The sequence below is a fragment of the Acartia tonsa genome, chromosome 2 (genome assembly GCF_053477335.1).
Source record: "Acartia tonsa isolate MP-2025a chromosome 2, ASM5347733v1, whole genome shotgun sequence".
NCBI lineage: Eukaryota > Metazoa > Arthropoda > Copepoda > Calanoida > Acartiidae > Acartia > Acartia tonsa.
Window position 1 is genome coordinate 24,245,508 of NC_137261.1, and position 18,223 is coordinate 24,263,730.

At 31.9% G+C, this 18,223-nt stretch overlaps 2 protein-coding genes across 3 annotated transcripts in view; both read right to left on the minus strand.

Annotated features, from left to right (window-relative positions):
- Positions 1 to 594: 594 nt before the first annotated feature.
- On the minus strand, positions 595 to 2,599 carry LOC145307232 (uncharacterized). Of its 2 annotated transcripts, none has more exons than XM_080149614.1 (3): positions 2,419 to 2,599; positions 2,076 to 2,128; positions 595 to 1,909 (listed from the first exon to the last, which is right to left on the minus strand). In XM_080149614.1, exon 3 carries the CDS (start codon positions 1,221 to 1,223, stop codon positions 738 to 740), a length of 486 nt encoding a protein of 161 aa, XP_080005740.1. In that variant the 5' UTR covers positions 1,224 to 1,909; positions 2,076 to 2,128; positions 2,419 to 2,599; the 3' UTR covers positions 595 to 737. The 2 variants fall into 2 exon arrangements, with proteins under 2 accessions (XP_080005740.1, XP_080005736.1); XM_080149610.1 differs by having other exon boundaries at positions 2,313 to 2,472.
- A 9,262-nt stretch (positions 2,600 to 11,861) lies between these two features.
- Positions 11,862 to 18,223, minus strand: part of LOC145312479 (guanine nucleotide-binding protein G(i) subunit alpha-3-like) — a 47,332-nt gene continuing 40,970 nt past the window's right edge. The window contains exons 9-12 of the mRNA XM_080151737.1: positions 18,065 to 18,145; positions 14,850 to 14,944; positions 13,960 to 14,065; positions 11,862 to 12,561 (exon numbers count right to left, since the gene is read on the minus strand). Of these exons, the coding sequence (XP_080007863.1) occupies positions 12,448 to 12,561; positions 13,960 to 14,065; positions 14,850 to 14,944; positions 18,065 to 18,145 (396 nt within the window). The 3' untranslated portion in view covers positions 11,862 to 12,447. The remainder of the gene's footprint in view (positions 12,562 to 13,959; positions 14,066 to 14,849; positions 14,945 to 18,064; positions 18,146 to 18,223) is intronic.

The following is an 18,223-nucleotide window of genomic DNA, read 5'->3' on the forward strand; positions in this document are numbered from 1 at the left end:
AGCAACCAAAACCTTCGCCATAGATTGATTCGAAATCTGATCCATTTTGTTTTTCAATACTAACTATCGACAAAAACACCAGCTATTGACAAGTAAGATATCCAACCTGGCAGTCAAATCTACAACAGCCACATCATCTTTAAGCCCCGCCTTCTTTAGAACAGCTAAAATTTCACTAACCAGCATTATACTTTGACTGCCCACTGTATTAACAACTTACAAATATCCGTTTTATCAGTCATAAATATATTTAAGATACAATGCATGCTATTTTAAAATTCTGCACAACTTCACAATAGCTTCTAGCCCATGGTGTATATCTCTGTATATCATTATCTATCAACTAAATACTTCTCATTTTGACAACTGTAAATACATCTCTTTGTAGCTACCTGACTCACTGTGCATTTATTTGCATCATCCTGACACACTGTGCACATCTGTTCAAAATAAATATCAACATAATTCGTTTAGCTCTTTGTATCTACCTGACTCACTGTGCATTTATTTACGTTATTCTGGCACACTGTGCACATCTGTTCAAAATGTTACAATATCAACATATTTCATTTAACTCAATGTTATTTCATTATCCTTGACATACGAATCCTCAATTTTCAAATTAAGCTTCAAAACTACTCTCCGACGTCTTATTATCCACAACTGTTGCTTAAATGCTTAAATTTAACACCTCCAAGTCTTCAAAACTTTTCAACAGTTATTATAAATCTAGCAATCTATAAATCTAAATTACTTTTCTTCTCCTTGGCAGCAGTTGGACTGTTGATTGGAGTACTTATAACAGGTTGAGAAAGGGTTGCAACAACAGTATCAACAGATTGACTTGCTTCAGTAGTATTATGATTATCACTATCACCAGTACCAACAGATTGACTTGCTTCAGTAGGATTATGATCATCACTATCACCAGTACTATCATTAGTTGCATATGATTTGCCACTACTGGTTGATTTAAGACTCTTCTTGCCAAGATCAGTAATAGTCTTCCCATATATAGAGATATCATATTCAAGCTCAAAGATAGCTTCATCAATCATTGTTTGCAAGATATCATATTCAAGCTCAAAGATAGCTTCATCAATCATTGTTTGCAAGTATTTAATCTGTAACATCATCAGCTCTAGTACATCATGAGGAAACATATTCTGTTGCACAATAGACAGAATATTAGTAAATCCATAAACTCCAGCAGCTCCATACATTCCAAATATGTTGTCAATCCAGCACAGGCTTCCTTTGGAGTTTTGTGCAAGCACTCAGTTGTTAGCTTCAGGTACTTTTCATGATCACTAAATCTCCTTATAGTTGCCAGAGAATACAGGAACCTTGAACTTGATATCTACCTTCCTGGTGATACTCCAAGCTTCTTGACCGCATTATTGAGAGCAGTTTTAGCATCCTGTTTAGCTTCCTGTTTAGCTTCCTGTTTAGCATTCTGAACTTCAACAGACTTCACATCTAACCTATAAACAGATTCTCCAGCAGCAATAGCATGTTTCACAATATTACTGACCCAATCACTAAACAATCCTGTTTAGCTTCCTGTTTAGCTTCCTGTTTAGCATTCTGAACTTCAACAGACTTCACATCTAATCTATAAACAGATTCTCCAGCAGCAATAGCATGTTTCACAATATTACTGACCCAATCACTAAACAATCATAAATAACGCTCCTTTAATAAAATTCAACATATAATCGGTCAGAGCAAAGTGTATCATGTGCCTCCACTCTCTCTCCACCAACATTTAATTCAACATATAATCGGTCAGATCAAAGTGTATCATGTACCAGCCTCCACTCTCAAATAATATCAATGTCAACACAAAACAATGGCCAAATTCAAAACTAAATTTCAGTCACCACCAACTACTTCTCTTGCGGCCGATCTAAAACAAAATACAATCATTTTAGATGCCAAAACTTATTTAATACATATTTTATTTTCACTCAATAAAATAAAATAATTTCTTTAACATGTATTAGTATATATAACATTAATCAAATGTATATCAATATTGAACATCATTAAAATCTTAACAAACTAAAACTCACCAACAGGTAATACTGTATCTCAACCACCACAACTACTCCTCTTTTCGACCAATCTAAAACATAATACAATTATTTTAGATGCCATACTTAAATGTTATCACTAACAAATAAAATTTCAACATGTCTTCTTAAAAATGTATTAAGAAATATAATATTAATCAAATGTTTGTCAATAATCGAGCAACATGAAAATAATTCTTAATACAATATATTAGTCTAATACAGTAAAAAATTTACCTAATTATTCAATGAAATATCTGAATAATAACTTATATCATCCACAACTATTTTTATGTATTAGAATCTTGAAAGTTGAAGCACAACTAACTATTTTTCTCTATACCTGAGAGCACTTTCTTGCGCAGCTCAACTTTTGCGCATACAACGCCCAACTCCTGCTCATCATTGCTGCTACCTCTCTGCACCACCCCATCTTGCGCATACCAACTCCGAGAGACAGTGCAAACTTTCCTTGCCAAATTATTGCCCACCCCCCTTCTCCATGAAGAGAGACAGCTCCACTCAAATATCTAATGCATTATAACAATTTTGCTTCATGAAATTCTAAGCTTCATAAATAATTTTGCTGAATCAACATCACTAAATCGCAATATATACTATTCTATATCGAGTGTCCTTAATAAAATTTAAGCTTAAACAAAAACTTAACACATCCATTATAATTCCAAGTTTTAGTAGATTTCAATCCGCCCCTCAATATTCTTCCATTTTATTCTGATCCACCAAAACTTTCGCAATACGTTCATTATATTCCAAGTTTTTAAATAGATTGAAATCCGCCCACATCTATTCACTTTAATTTGATTCATCCAAAATTGAGCAACACATAATGTTTCAATTTCAAGTTTGAGTGCAATTTGATTCACCACCCTGTGTTATTTGTATAATTGCTTCTCCTATAATTAGGTTTGGTCCGCCCATCCATACGACCATTTTGATTCACCACCCTGTGTTATTGATATATTTGTTTTTTTCTATAATTAGATTCGGTCCGCCCATCCATACTTTACATCTATCTACTTTTTGTATTTCGAACTTTACATGGTGATTTCTGCAGCAGATAGGTACAATTTAGAAAACGTAGCAACACTATAATCATTTCTATGACGTCCGTACTTCCATTTGTAAACATGTTGATTTGACCACAAATTTCTATATGATCTAATTATCCGATTGTATACTAATTCCGAGAACAACAAAATTCAACATTATAATCGAAACAGTTAAAATATCTAATTATCCAATAATTTTATATGATCTAATTATCCGATTGATTCGGTGTATTGATTCCTGGGACAACAAAGCACAATACTTTATGATTGCGGTGTCAATAATTTCATATGATCTATTTATCTGATTGTTTTGATGTATATTGATTTCTGGGACAACAAAGTACAATATTTTATGATTACAGTGTCAAGCATCCAATCACCCTTCAGACAACCAACACTCTGAGATGCACAACCTTTTTCGAGAAATTTTAACTGTGCATGGTATTGAATTGCGCCTGTTTTAGCCCAAGGCATTCCCTCACTCTAACTATTTACTTCTAACTATTTACTTCATTTACTTCAAGTATCTGATATAGTAGCAGTGAGAACCATTTTTAACTTTGTTAGTTATGACTCAGTGTCAGACCGAGATTTAAACCTATCACCTACCCAACGACAAGTAGATGTGCTACGTGTTAAGCGGTTTACAAGCGAAGCCACTCTATAAGCAAGTTCATAAAATGTAAGTAAAACATCAATCTGTATCAATCAGTTCTTTTTTAACAAATTTACTTACAATTTTACATCGACTCTTATACACTTATTTTCTCAGTTTTGACACTATACAAGTGTTGATGTTCGTTTGTCCTACCATTCAATGCTTCGCTTTTGTTAATGTTGTCTTCCTTGTTTTTTACAAAAATTATTCAGTTCTGACACTATGCAAGTGTTGATGTTCGTTTGTCCTACCATTCAATACTTCGCTTTTATTAATGTTGTCTTCCTTGTTTATTACAAACAAATTTGCTTACAATTTTGCATTGAATCTTATACGCGTATATTCTGATTATTTAATTTTGACACTACACAAGTGTTGATGTCCATTTGTCCTGCCATTCCATTGCTTCGTTTTTACGGATGCTGTCATCTTTGTTTTTATACATCATATCCGAAAACGTTTCAATTACAATAGAAGTCATATATAAGTCAAACTAAACTTGCACATTTAACCACCAAGTCTAAACAACACATTTAGTATTAATCTATATTGCATCACCCATCATTGGATATAGATATACACAATAGACATCTCTTCCCTACACAATCCTATATATAATAGATCTATTGTCAAAACTTGCACAAAGTTTTATTTTCAACAAACATCCATAAATAATATATCCATTGTACACACATCAACAAGTTTTCTCTAAATCCATAAATAATATATCCATTGTACACACATCAACAAGTTTTCTCTTCTCTCCATACAAATATTTCCAATAACATTCATTTCCTACTATACAAATATTTCCGATAATTTATTCATATATATATAATATGTCCATTTCAATTCTGCACACATATCATATTTAATCCACATATAATATGTCCATTGTACAATCCAATTCTACACACATATCTCTCACTCACTCTCTCTCTCTCTCTCTTTCTCACATCATAATCAAATACTGAATAACAATTTTTGCTTCATTAAAAATTTTTGCTGAGTTATGCATTCCAATCTTAAATCGCCATTTAATTGTTTAAAATAAATCTAGTTAAATCCACAAAAATTCCGCCCACCAATCAAATATCACATTCTACTGATCATGATGACAAGTATGTATCAATCCAAATCAACGTAAATTCAAAAACAAAACAAACAAAATTTCTGTTCTATCTATAATAGAAATTTCGTACTATGAATAATATATCACAGATCAAAGATCACATATCTATCTTCACGCAAGTACAATCGTTATTATTCATAGCACATTTTAACCATATTCAAAATATTTTGTTTCCATACATATAAACTTAAGAGTAGCTTTACTCTTATTTATACATAAACCGCAATATAATTGTTTTAAAATTAAATACTTAGAACCATAATAACTGACTCAACTTTTAAAACAATTTACAGCCTTTCATCAAAATTCTAATACCTTTTAAAGTATCTAATTTCAAATTTTTATCCAATTTTCATAAAATCACGATTTTAACATTTAATAAAATCAATTTTCTTCCATTAACAATTTTACAAAATTGTATTCCTATTTTCGTTGAAATTAATCCATCTTCAATTTTTTTTATTATTCTTATCTCTGTTAGACACCACAATAGTCTGAAACAAAAATAAATATATCCAAATATCCAATTCCAGTGTAACAAAACAAAAAAAAATAAATGCATATATTTTGATTTTCATAATAACATAATCTCATAAACTCGTATTCAATAGTTAACAAAATGTTATATTTCCAGAATTCAAATAATTACCATAAATCAAATTATTTTCCATCACAAACTTTATAGAGTTGCTTCGTTTCTCTCCTTATTATTTAAACAATGTCAGCGCTTTCCAAATTATATGTTATAAATTCTAACCTTGTGCATGGACACCACAATGGCAGATAAATTAACATTTATCCCACTAATTCGAATAATATCAGAGATCTACATTGATTAGCAATGGATACAACAATGGAAAATAAATTGACGTTCATTCCCAAAAAATCGAGTAAGATCAGTAATATACAGGGATATAACAATAGCAGATAAATTTTCGTTCATTCTAGAAAAAGTTGTTCCACAAATAATCTATATGATTTGTAACATAACATCTCCAAGTTAGATCAGTAATATACATGGATATAACAATAGCAGATAAATTTTCGTTCATTATAGAAAAAGTTGCTCCACAAATAATGAGTTTTATTTCCTCAATAAAAATACTTCCAGAAGCACAACTTCTATACATTTTTATAAGCCGTCAAATCTATCAGATACAAAACTTATTCAATTATAGATATCTTAATTGCAAAACTACAAAAATCGATCGCCGCCACACCGCCGTCAAATCGCCGTAGTACATGTATATCCTGCTGATACAATCCAAAACTGTAGAGAAAATCCTTCTTCCCTGCAAATTGTAGAAAGAAATACTCGTTTAATCAATACACGTCTGTCCTGAATGAAGAAATACATGTCTAACAATATACGTCTGTCCTTGTTTACAATACATGTAATCCTTGCTTCCCTGCAAATTGTAGAAAGGAATAAACTGTAGAGAGACATTTTTAACAATTTTTAACAATACTCAACTGTCCTCGTCTCCCTGTAAAAACAAACTATAAAAGGATGTATTTTTTAACAACACATGTCTATCCTTCTCTCCCTGCTGATACATGTCCAGGGCGGCACCTTTTCCCCTTTCATGGTGTCCTCCACCAACATAGTACATGTCCAGGGCGGCACATATCTTTCCCTGGACATTATGTTGGTGTCCTCCACCCACATGTTGTCCTGCAATGTCCAGGGCGGCACCTTTTCCCCTTTCATGGTGTCCTCCACCAACATAGTACATGTCCAGGGCGGCACATATCTTTCCCTGGACATTATGTTGGTGTCCTCCACCCACATGTTGTCCTTCACTAGACAGGATGGTGTCGTGGTGTCCTTCAATGGACAGAATGGTGACATGGTGTTCTTAACCATCACATATCTCTCCTTCACCAGGGGTTCGACCTGGTTCACCATCTCTCCATTCTTCAAGCATAACTGGTCCAGGAATTCGACCTGGTCCAGCATCACATGTCTCTCCTCCTCCAGAGGTTCGACCTGGTTCACCATCTCCTTGACTGTTACCTGGTCCTCTCCACCTATACACTCTCCCCCCCCTAACCTGTTTGGCAACACCACCAAACTTTCTTGTTCAAGGAAACAAAATTTTTCATTAGCAATTGGAGCTTTGAAATCGTCCATAGAAAGTGATGGCAACACCACCAAACTTTCTTGTTCAAGGAAACAAAATTTTTCATTAGCAGTTCGAGCTTCAAAATCGTCCATACTGTTAGCTAATCCTGTAACCGCAGCACTGTTAGTATCAACATTATCCTTAATTTCCTGAACCTTCGCCTCCAGCGGCGCCATACGCCCACCCAGCTCCGCCGCCACATTATCAATTATGTTATTTTCTATAACTTAATCAAGAATTAAATAAGTTTAAAGCGACGAAATAATCCATACTGTCAGCAAAGTAATTTGCTAAGTCACCCAGAAAGCCTCTGCCTCAGTCACTTCATGTCAGACAAAAATGACGTAGCTGTCGTAACTGCTCGAGACAGCTGAGCAGCTCAGAGTTAATATCAGCTACTCTTAACTACAGCTACACTATGCGTAAGCCATCCTTAGCCACTCTCGGCCGAAGCTACCATAAGCCACAACCTTTTATTCAGCCACCAACCGCGCAGCTACAGGCGTGGCTGGTGATCACGGCTTATTTGACAACCATCAATAATTCAAGAAAATCTTTGCTTTGAATATCAAAAGCCTGAAATTAAATAAAACCTCAAATTGAATATAAGAATTAAAATATTTGAAATGTTTATGTGCAATGATGGTTGTATTTGTGTGGGAATAGTGTTGTGTCCGTGCTATATGCTATTATGGACATAATTATTTTCTCAAAAACCCGCAATTTAGCCACATAACGAAACATAAGCTGTTTCTAAAGTCCATAGTTTAGAAGCTACACTGCCCAAAAGCTTTTTATATTAGACTTAAATCGTACTGTGACATGCTGTTAATCAAACAACTCTTGAAAAAATGTAGCTAAATTTTTGCCTGGCCCTGGGCCATTTATACGCAAGCAAAATATGAACAATTATTATAAAAAAAATAAGTTTTAATCTTAATAAAATTTGTTAATTTGCTGGGGTAGAATATAGGAGAGGTATGTAGACATACAATTGTACAATTTTGCCGCGAGTTATAAGTTATTTCATCTTATAATGATAAGTTTTTTGGTTTAAGAGTTTAAAATGACAAGGATTATTATTTTCATGGGTATTCAAGAAATAAAATAAGAAAATAGTATTAAATAAACAGTATCTTAAAAAGTCTAGTTTCTTCACCCCAAACCTCTTGGGACTTCATTCAAATAAATGACGCAGGGTTCCCTCCCATATTTATTTTTGTTTTTTAAAAATTCTGTGGTTTTTTTTCTATGGAAAGGGGATCACAACACCCGCCCCACAGCTTAAGAACTTATAAATTTCCCTGAAAACTATTGAGTAGTCCAACTGTTTTGGAGATTTTACAAGCAAATACAACTTAATGATTTATTAGGCATATCTCATAAATAAGCCAATGGCGTCAAGTACTTATTGGGCATGTTAGACTTTCACGATCCTTTGATTCTTTGAATATTTTTACAGTTTGACAGACAACAAGAATTATCATGCCTATAGAGTGGCTGCGCTCTTAAAGTAAATATATAGTTGTATGTAACAAAGGACCACCTTGGACATAATTAATTTTTGTAGCTAAGTTTCAAATTAAGATATTAAAATAGTTTTAAACATTCGTAAGGTAACACAAAAATGGTTGTATTTTATGAGATCTTTAAAAGAAGGAACCAAAAAATTCATTTCAATTAAAGCTACGAAAAAAAAAATAATATTTTATTTGAATATGAAAAATTCAATGTCGTTTTAGTACAGTCGGACAGGCCCTTGTTTTAAAGTAAAATTTTAAAAGACTTTATTTTGATATAAAGATACGAAAAATGCTATCTATCTTTTTAACAATTTATTATCATTATCTTTTAGCTAGAAATTAAATATCTCTCAGAGATAATGAGTATAAGTAAATATAGGAAAATACGAGAATTTCCATATATTTTGAAAATAAAGTGTGAGTAAAGTTAAATTTGCATGGATTTTAACTGTACAATAAATATTACAAATTTGTTTAATATGCCAGTACCTCTAACTCGTAAAATTTCTTTTCATTTAAATCCAATCGTCTAGAATCTCTCTCTTCATGGGAAGGGAAGAGTATACTAAAAACAAAAGAGCTGAGTTGATAAAAAGTAAAGATTCCAGAAAAAGATGAATTATTTTTAAAAAGGAAAACTGTCAAGATATTTTAACTTTACTTTTGATGCAATTTTCTAAGTGCCCTTCAAGCACTGAAATCACCCACTTACTTTATGATAATAAATTAATAATACGGGGGGGGGGGGGGTATTTTTTCCTGAGATGAACTTTAAGAAGTGCCAATACATACAGTGCCCTGACCCTGTGGTGCTACTAAATAACCAATGTAGCCTCGCCTAGCTTGTCCTAAAGTAAAGTTCTTTCCTTAACTATAGTCTTACCATGCCAGAACCAGAAATCAAATTATAGTCATACTTTCATCCTATTAAAATCCATGGTAAATGGTGATTTTTATTCAATTTTAAAAGGAAAACCAATCAAAAGGAACCTTTACGGAGTTAACAAAGATAGAGTTCTTGAAAAAATATAACCTTTCAAACAAACTCAAGTCTCTTAATTTGTAGCCTCCTCAGCTAGCATTTTTTTCTGATTATACTTATCCATATCCTTGGTTTTAACAAGAAACTGGCTGCAGATAATTGAGGCAATAATGTTTTGTACCCACCGATTATCCAAATCTATTTTTTACACAACCCTTTCAATCATACCAAGTGTCAGCAAAGAAGTTTTATCCATCGGCGAGCAGTGTTTTCTACAACCAATCACAAGCCGCCGAAAATCGGGGTCAACCAATGAGATCTTAGGGCAATCTCCTGCCATAAATGGATGTTAATCATACAATTTTTACAGGGTTTATAAGATATTAATTTAAACAATATCAAAAAATCCACAAAATTAAAGATCTAGCTTGCACAAATGTAATCAAAATAAAAAATAGTATTTTGTTAATATATAGCCCTGAAATAAGATAATGATGGTAAATAATGTAGCCAGGAATATCAATGCACAAATCTCTGTTGCTTAAGAGGTTTAGTGATTTTTTGTTAAATAAATTTTTTACATAAAAGTGATAAATCTATATCATAGAATAATATGCTTTATCTATCTTTTCGGAGGCACATTTACTCCATAATTGACACGGAAGCTTTGTATTTAACTCTTCATGTTTTAGGCTATTAACATGACACACAGCACATTGATTCATGATTAATTAACCCTCTGACGGTAATCTTTATTTTTGAAAAGAATATGTAGAAAGAAAGTGTATCAACTTTTTTTTATAGCTAGCCGGTTCTTTTAGTAGTGTTGCCTGAACAAAAAATACAATTGGCCATTTGTTTAATTTTTAATTTTTTTACTTTTTTTCAATTTTGCTTACAATGGATTCGTAATATCTTTCTGATTCTAAAGGTATATATAAACCCATGTTTTTTATGTCTGTTTGAGAAAATATTTAGGTCTAAAGTTTTTATTAAACCGAGGTTAAAAAAATAGATTTTTTTCAATAATTACTCAACAGAATTTTAAAAGTAAGGTGTCAAATTAAAGATCTTACTATTTTTGTTCTTACTGGCCATTTTCTTCTTTTATTTTGTTGCGTTTTAGTACCTTAAAACCGACTTAATTATTTTTTTTTAAAATTTAAATTACTTTAAAAATAAGAGGTCTACAAAAAAAACCGATTGCATATCTGAATTCTATGAAAAATTTTACATTTACTACTTACTAAAAGAACCGGCTAGCTATAAAAAAAAGTTGATACACCTTCTTTAGAAAACATTAATAAGCTTCGGCTGAATGCAAATTTCAGGCTGCGCGGCTGGTGGTGACTGCAGCTGAATTAAACTTCGGGTGTTTACTAACCTTGAAATTTGGGGACTGATGCTTTCAAATACTGTTTTTTTTTGTGGGACCCTTTACTACGGACGAATTTTCTTAGGGGGTTGGGGGTTGCTGTTAATCTCACTCAAAATAGTCAAAAACCTAACCTGGAAAGAATCTTCAATGTAAATGAACCAAAAATGTATATCGGTTAGAGAGATTTTTAGCAACAAACAGACAAAAAGACATACTGTTACTTTTATCCGTCTATAAAAGTAACAGGAAGACCGTCTCTCTTTTTATGTGTCTGTCTGTGTATCGAAGGATCATGCAAATCACTGATTCCATATGGTTCTTTTTTACAATTTTAGCCAGTCAAAGGTCATTGGATGGTTTATTTTTAGGGGGGGTTCCACCACCCTCTCAAGAGAAATCACTCCTAACCAAAACTGACCCCGCCATTTTTTTTACTTTTTCTCTTTACAACTTAAATTTGAAATAGGGGTAACTTTCAATTCCCATCTCTCTCCCTCAAGTAACCGCTAGTATATGACCAAAACCAAAAATTCAAAAGACCTTGCTGTAAATGTCGTCGTCATTAGTATAGAAATAAAAATAAACAATAATATATATTTATTAAAATTGATAAATGATTTATTTACAAGACAAAATTGGCAAACTATGAATAAGTCTTATGTGGCTGAAATCCCTGATGAAACAGAATATTGTAATATAAAATTACAATTAATTATGAGGAAATGGGGTTATAGAAGAAGTTGGTAATGAAGTTGAACATCTTACAGAGAAGGGTGTATGTAATACATCTCATCTAGCATTCTGTAAGGTTTTAGTTTAAATAAAAAGTTTGATTCTATACAGCATCATTTTATGTATATCATAAATTTTGCTAGATCTAAACTTGATTTGTTTTTTTCACTTTTGATTTTTTTTCTCTCAAATAGTTATGACTAAAAGTTTTTTGGGGATTAAGTCTGAAATCTGTAGCCCCCATTGTAATGTTAGATGTATAAAGAATGGTATCGGCCAAACGGCTAGCTGCACAGTCACACGTCACAAATTTAATTTTGTGATTATCTTGTTCAGTTAGTTCAAATGTTGTACATTTATGGACCTTGAGTCAGGTCGTTTAAACAATAGAGGTCTTGTAATTTCTCAATTCCATTCCTATTTTTAGTTTGCCTTTTTACAAGAAAATAAATTTCTTATTGTATATTGTTTTATATTTGAAATATCTACTTGGCTTAGCTTAGGACAAATAATTAAGGAAGCAAGCCGTTTTGTTAAGCTTCATCCCATGGTTTCATGAAGCCATTCCCTAGAAGGGTGTGAAAAACATACCTTGCCCTTTCCACTTCCCCATCGTGATACGCCAATGGTTTCAGGTAACATTTTAAAAACTACATTTATATTTGTTAACAACATCGTTTTTTTTAACTTATCAAATTTGGTGCAGTATTTGTATTCTATGACGTCATTTTTCATTGGGCACTATAAGCTGCTTCCACAAATAAAATTTCAATAAATTCCACAATCTTTAAGAAAGTTTTTGATGAGCATGTCAGTGACACTGTTACACACAAATTGAACTGTTGTTATATCTGTAGCACACAAGGTGTGAATATGCATCTCCTGAAATATGAAAAGTAAGATTAATTTCTATTAATGCAGTTTAACCCTAAACAGTCGGGGGCTTGGGGGCGTTCGCCCTTCCTACGTTTTTTTATTCTCATTTTCTGTGTGTGAAAGAACTCAGTGGCTTTTTAAATATGAGTATAAAACGTAACAGAGTGTTGGAATTTTGGAATATCTCAACCCTGGCTGTCACAGGATACCAACAAACCTGACAGGATCATCCTTGTTAAGGCATTTTTGTTTTTTTTCCAATAAAGTAAATATTTCTTTTTAAACTATTAAAACTAAACAAAATATTATAGAACACAGTAATAGTGTCTGACTGATTATGACGTAACAAAAAAAATTAGCCAATGAAAGGCCGCTATTGACCAATAGTAAAATTTATAGTGTCCTCTCATTGGCTAATTTTTTTTGTTACGTCATAATCAGTCAGACACTATTACCGTGTTCAATATTATACATATTGTTTCATTAATGTTATATATTTCCTGTATTTATTTTATAAAAAAAATCCAAAAAATATTATAGTTTATTTCATGTTATTTGTAATTTTACTGAAATAAATTAAGCAAATATATATATACTAGCGGCGTCGCCCCTAGCCTCTAGGGGCTTTGCCCCAAGAGGTAATAAAAAAAATTAAGGCAAAAATCGTAAAGGATCATGGAAATCTCCTTCAAAAAAAAAGGACCAAGGAAATCTTCTACAAAAAAAGAATAACGGACAAAGGAAATCTTCAGCAAAAAAAAAAAAAAAAAAATGGGGGGAGGATTTTTTGGTTTTTGGGGGGATTGGGGGTGTCCCACCCCCCAAGAAAATAGCTTAAAACCACCACAGGACCAATAGGTAGATACCCTGAAGAGTAGAATCCGATCGGTTCAGTGGTTACCGAGATCTTAAGGGACAGACAGACAGACGGACAGACAGACATCGTTCTACTTTGTATTATAGATATATATATATTCCCGCCGACCGCTGATTCCGGCAGCTGGCAACAAAGTATATCTGTCGCCGCCGAAATTTATATTTTGAGGCTTCTAATATAAAATTTACATAAAGATATACATTTTATTTGAAAAAGTTCTTATAGCTTCAAAATAAGAAAATTTTTCAGTTTGAAAGTTTTAAGTAAAAAAGAACATAAAAAAGTTTTTTAAATAAAAGGTCGAAGGAAGCGAAATATGACATAAGAGAAGCTACACTTTAAAGGAAAACCATATCGGTTCAGCCTTCGTGACAGACAGACAACCACAGATCCTGTTAATTTTTAATATAATTAAAGAAATGAACGTGGTTAAGTTATTCAAATCATACCAAAAGAATTACAAACTGACAAACCATATAACCTAAGGATTTGCACTTGTAGAGTAGCCTTGCTAACAAGAATATTACCGGTCCATGTTTTCGTTGTTCCTTGAATTTATTCTTCAGATATTGTATAGATTCATCAAAGTTCCTTTTACCATTGTAGTGGGGGAAAGCTGTTCGTAGAGGTATTCTAAATATTTAGATAATCAAATTATTTAACTTAAAATTGACAACTTTAAAACACTTAAGCATGAGATAGACATGATTTCTGTTATTATGCAATTTTTTTTGTTATTTTATTGTTAGGACCAAATCAAAGCTTCTCTAAAAGCAGAGAATCAAAAGTAAACTATGATACAATTACAGGGCAATACCAACTTTTTAAAAAATTAGAGTATGTTATTATATTATTTTTGTTTAATAACTATAAAAATTAAGATTTATATAAAAGTCGTCTTCGAGGCAAAATATTTAAAAACGAAAAATTTAACTATTCAGAGATTAACTAATGTATAACTACCAATAATAATTACCAATAGATAAACTTATTAAACACTTCTTTTTTGTACACCACGAGCAAAATTGTATTTAAGTGTTTTAGTAACGATTATAATGTTACAACTTTTGTGGAGCAGAGCTGGATCTTTAAATCAGTTATTGGTGCGTCAAATCGGGCCGATCCAGATCGGCGCACCTTGATATTATTAGATATCAATCTTTAAATCAAAATGGCATGGGCGAACCAAATCGGGATGATCTGGATCACCCCGATCTTGCGCACTACTAAAACGATTTAAAGATCCAGCTCAGTATTATTTACAGTCAAATATCCATTCCTACCTGGCACCAGAAAGTCAGAAATCTGAGCGTAATGTTCAATTAGCATCAGAGTAAATCTCAACTTTAAACTGGACAGACGGACAGACAGACTCTAGGAATCGAATAGCAGCTATTCTACTACAATAACTTCCTACCTTTTGCACATTTCAGCAAAAAGATCAGTTTTGTTGAGAAAAAGTATTATGCTGGCGTCAAAAAATACTCTACTGTTTGCTATCATGTGGAATAACTAAAACAAATTAGTACTATTAAATTCAATTCTTTAAAACAATAAGGGGATGGTTTTCGGTGCTTAAAAGGTACTGTGAGGAAAAAGGTAAAAATCAAAGCGGTCAAAGGAGGTAGATAGGTAAAGGGGTAATATTTTCATATATTTGTCCAAAAAAGAAGTGTGTCATAATCAAAGGTACACAGCTCTAAACCATCATAGAACTATAGAAACTGAAAACACACTTTAATTGGTTCAGTTCAGTAGCTAGATAGATTTTAATTTTAAGGAACAGACCAACAGACAGACACACAAAAAAAAAATTATTAAGAAAAATTAAATCCTATTTTCTTCGTTTTATTTTTTTTTAGATTAATATTATACGGATGAGATTGAATATTAAAGGATTATCTCAAAGGTATTTGATGTTATATTATCATCAAATCTATATAGGATTGTCTATAAGCCTAACTACTAACATTACAATTAAAGAGCCAACCATGAACAAGAGACTTAATTCTTTTTCAAAATGCAAGTCTATTTCACTGTGTAAATAAAACATTGCGTAATTTTAGTGGTATTATTAAACAGGGGCGTTCACTGACATTTTATGATAGGAAGCACAGTAAAATTTGTATTCTCTTGATTTTTTTCACCTTCTTAAAAACTTTCATTCAAGGTACTTATTCGAGAATACAAAGACCTACCCTCCTTATTTTGAAATGAATTGAAAATAAGAGGTGGGAAGAACATCGGTGTGTTTTTCGTGTGTTTCAGTTTTCTTTGGGCCAGGCTAGGTCAGATTAAACTTGTTTATAAAAATAAGGGGGAGGTCTTGAGGATTTTAGCAACCTAAATTCTTTGATGGGATAAAATCAAATTGCTTAATTAGATGGAGATTGAATACACACGCCTTATTTCTTCTGGTCTTTACATACAACCCAGTTGTAATCCTTATATCCCTTTGTGCACGCCTCTGTTTATTAAACCTTGTAAAGCCAGGCCTTGACAACATGCAATACTAAAACTAGGCTACTCACAAATATTTTTACAAAAAATTTAAACTCTTTTACTATATAATAATCTTATATACTTTAAGTCAAGTACTTTTTACCCATCAGTAACGATATACCAAGTATAAAAGGTTAATTAACATATAACAGACAACAAATTCTTCGATTGCACGACCTTAGTCTAAAAGTCTTAACTATGGACGGAAATGCGCCTGTTTAATGTTGAACTTTTTTTCCATTTCTTGTGTTAGCCAAACATAGCCAAACCCGACACCTCCCAGAGACGAAAGGAAGGTTTGTTTCTATCAACGCTAAAGCTATCGTTTAAATAGTCAATAATTGAAAGGTTACTTTGTAGCTGTTTTCATATTAACGTAATGACCTATTGTCTATAATTCTTATTTGAATAACTGCATAAACTCGACAATAACTATTGCAATTGTAAGTCAGCATAATGACTACAGGTTCAACAAAAGTTTTTCCCCAAAGCTTGAAAATATAAATTGAACCAAGCCTAATGTCAACACAACTAAAAATGAAAAGCTAATCAAAAAAGAGGGAGAACAAGAAAAATATAAAAAAGAAAGAGAGAGTGAGAGAGAAAAATAAAAAGATATTATGGTAAATTTTGTTAAAGCCAGACAATTGACAAATAATATTTCTTAATCCAATTTCAGGCTAAACTTTTATTGTCTCTCCCAATTAGGAAAAGAACAAATATTCTAAAAAAGTGTTAAAATTCTTTTTAAAATTATTGGTTTCTCACTAGCATCTAAGGGCTTAATTGGAAGAAGAGTTGGGGGTTGCCACCGTTGTAATTTAATATCTGATATTAAATAAGAAATATTATTTGGCAGGAGTTTGGACTATCTATCACCTTTATAAAAAAAATTACAATATATTTTCCCTTTTTGCTGAATGTTTGTATTAAATATACAATTTCATCGTACTTTATAAAAAAGATGGTTTCAATAATATGAGTGAAATGAACATATTTGATCAAATTTAATATTTTTATGAGTGTGGAAATATGTTTGGTGTAGAATAATTGTTTTGGCATTCATTTAATTCTCATTATGCATAAAAGTATTGCTTAATTTAACCCACATAACATTATCAGAAATAAATAATGAATATCTTAGTTTCTTCATTGGCTTAGGGAGTTCTGTATAAAAAAAATATTTAAAAGTTTTCAGCCAGTTATGCAATTTTGTGTTGATATTTAAAACATCGGTTTCTGAGGTATAATTTGTTGAAAAGTGCGAAATATTTTGTCTGATGTAAAACTCACCAAACCTATGAAGAAAATAAAATATTAATGGAAAATTCTGTCAATGGTAAGTGGGTTAGATTAAGCATTACTATTTTCCATAAAAAAACCACATATTATTCATAAATCTAAAAAAAGTTGTCTAAATTTCCTATTTTGTATACTAGAAACTAAAAACTTTTGTGAGAAATATGCATTTATATGAAAAATGGAAATTGCAAAAAAGTGTATGTATTGTTCCATATAAATATCCTGCTCAAGAAAAATTGATGCTTTTTAATGATTTACAATAGCATAGCTTTTCTATAATTTAATACATGATTTATCTTGTCTTTTAAATATACTAAGATTATTTTATGATAATTTTGTATTTGAACAACTAATCAATATATAAATTTGGAAAAGTGAATTCCTTTTTGATATCAATACAAATTAAATCCTTAACTTGTAAACATTGCTCCATTTCTAGCCCTGCGAAGCTCTAACCATGCAAAGTAAGACTTATTCAAGCATTTATACTACTTTCCTAACCAGAAGTTTAGGGTTTTGTTTTGGTGTTCTGTACTGAAGTGAATTTTGTCATTCTTGTTCAAAATAAAATAATTCACATTATGTAACATGTGCAAAGAAAAAAAAATGTATCTACAAAATAAAATTATGTTTGTCGTCTATCTGTTTATCTTGCTAACCACTGGACCTTTTCAGGTATTTTACTACTGTTTCTACCATAGTGGAGGGGGTACTTGCCACTATATTTATAGATAAGCTGCTAGTAAAAATACACATCATATAATTTTCTCCTAATGATCTAAAGCATCTTCAGGCATAGCTTGCCAATAAATCTCGTATTTTATTTACCTTGATAGCTTCGTGCATTTTGTTAACTTCAGCTGGGGCTGCTTTTTGTGCATACTCTGTCAAGCTCACACAGAATATGACCTAAAATACACGGAATACTTAAAGCAGTAGCTGCAGCCGTTTAAGCCACCTATTTTACCAACCAGCCGGATTTTAAAA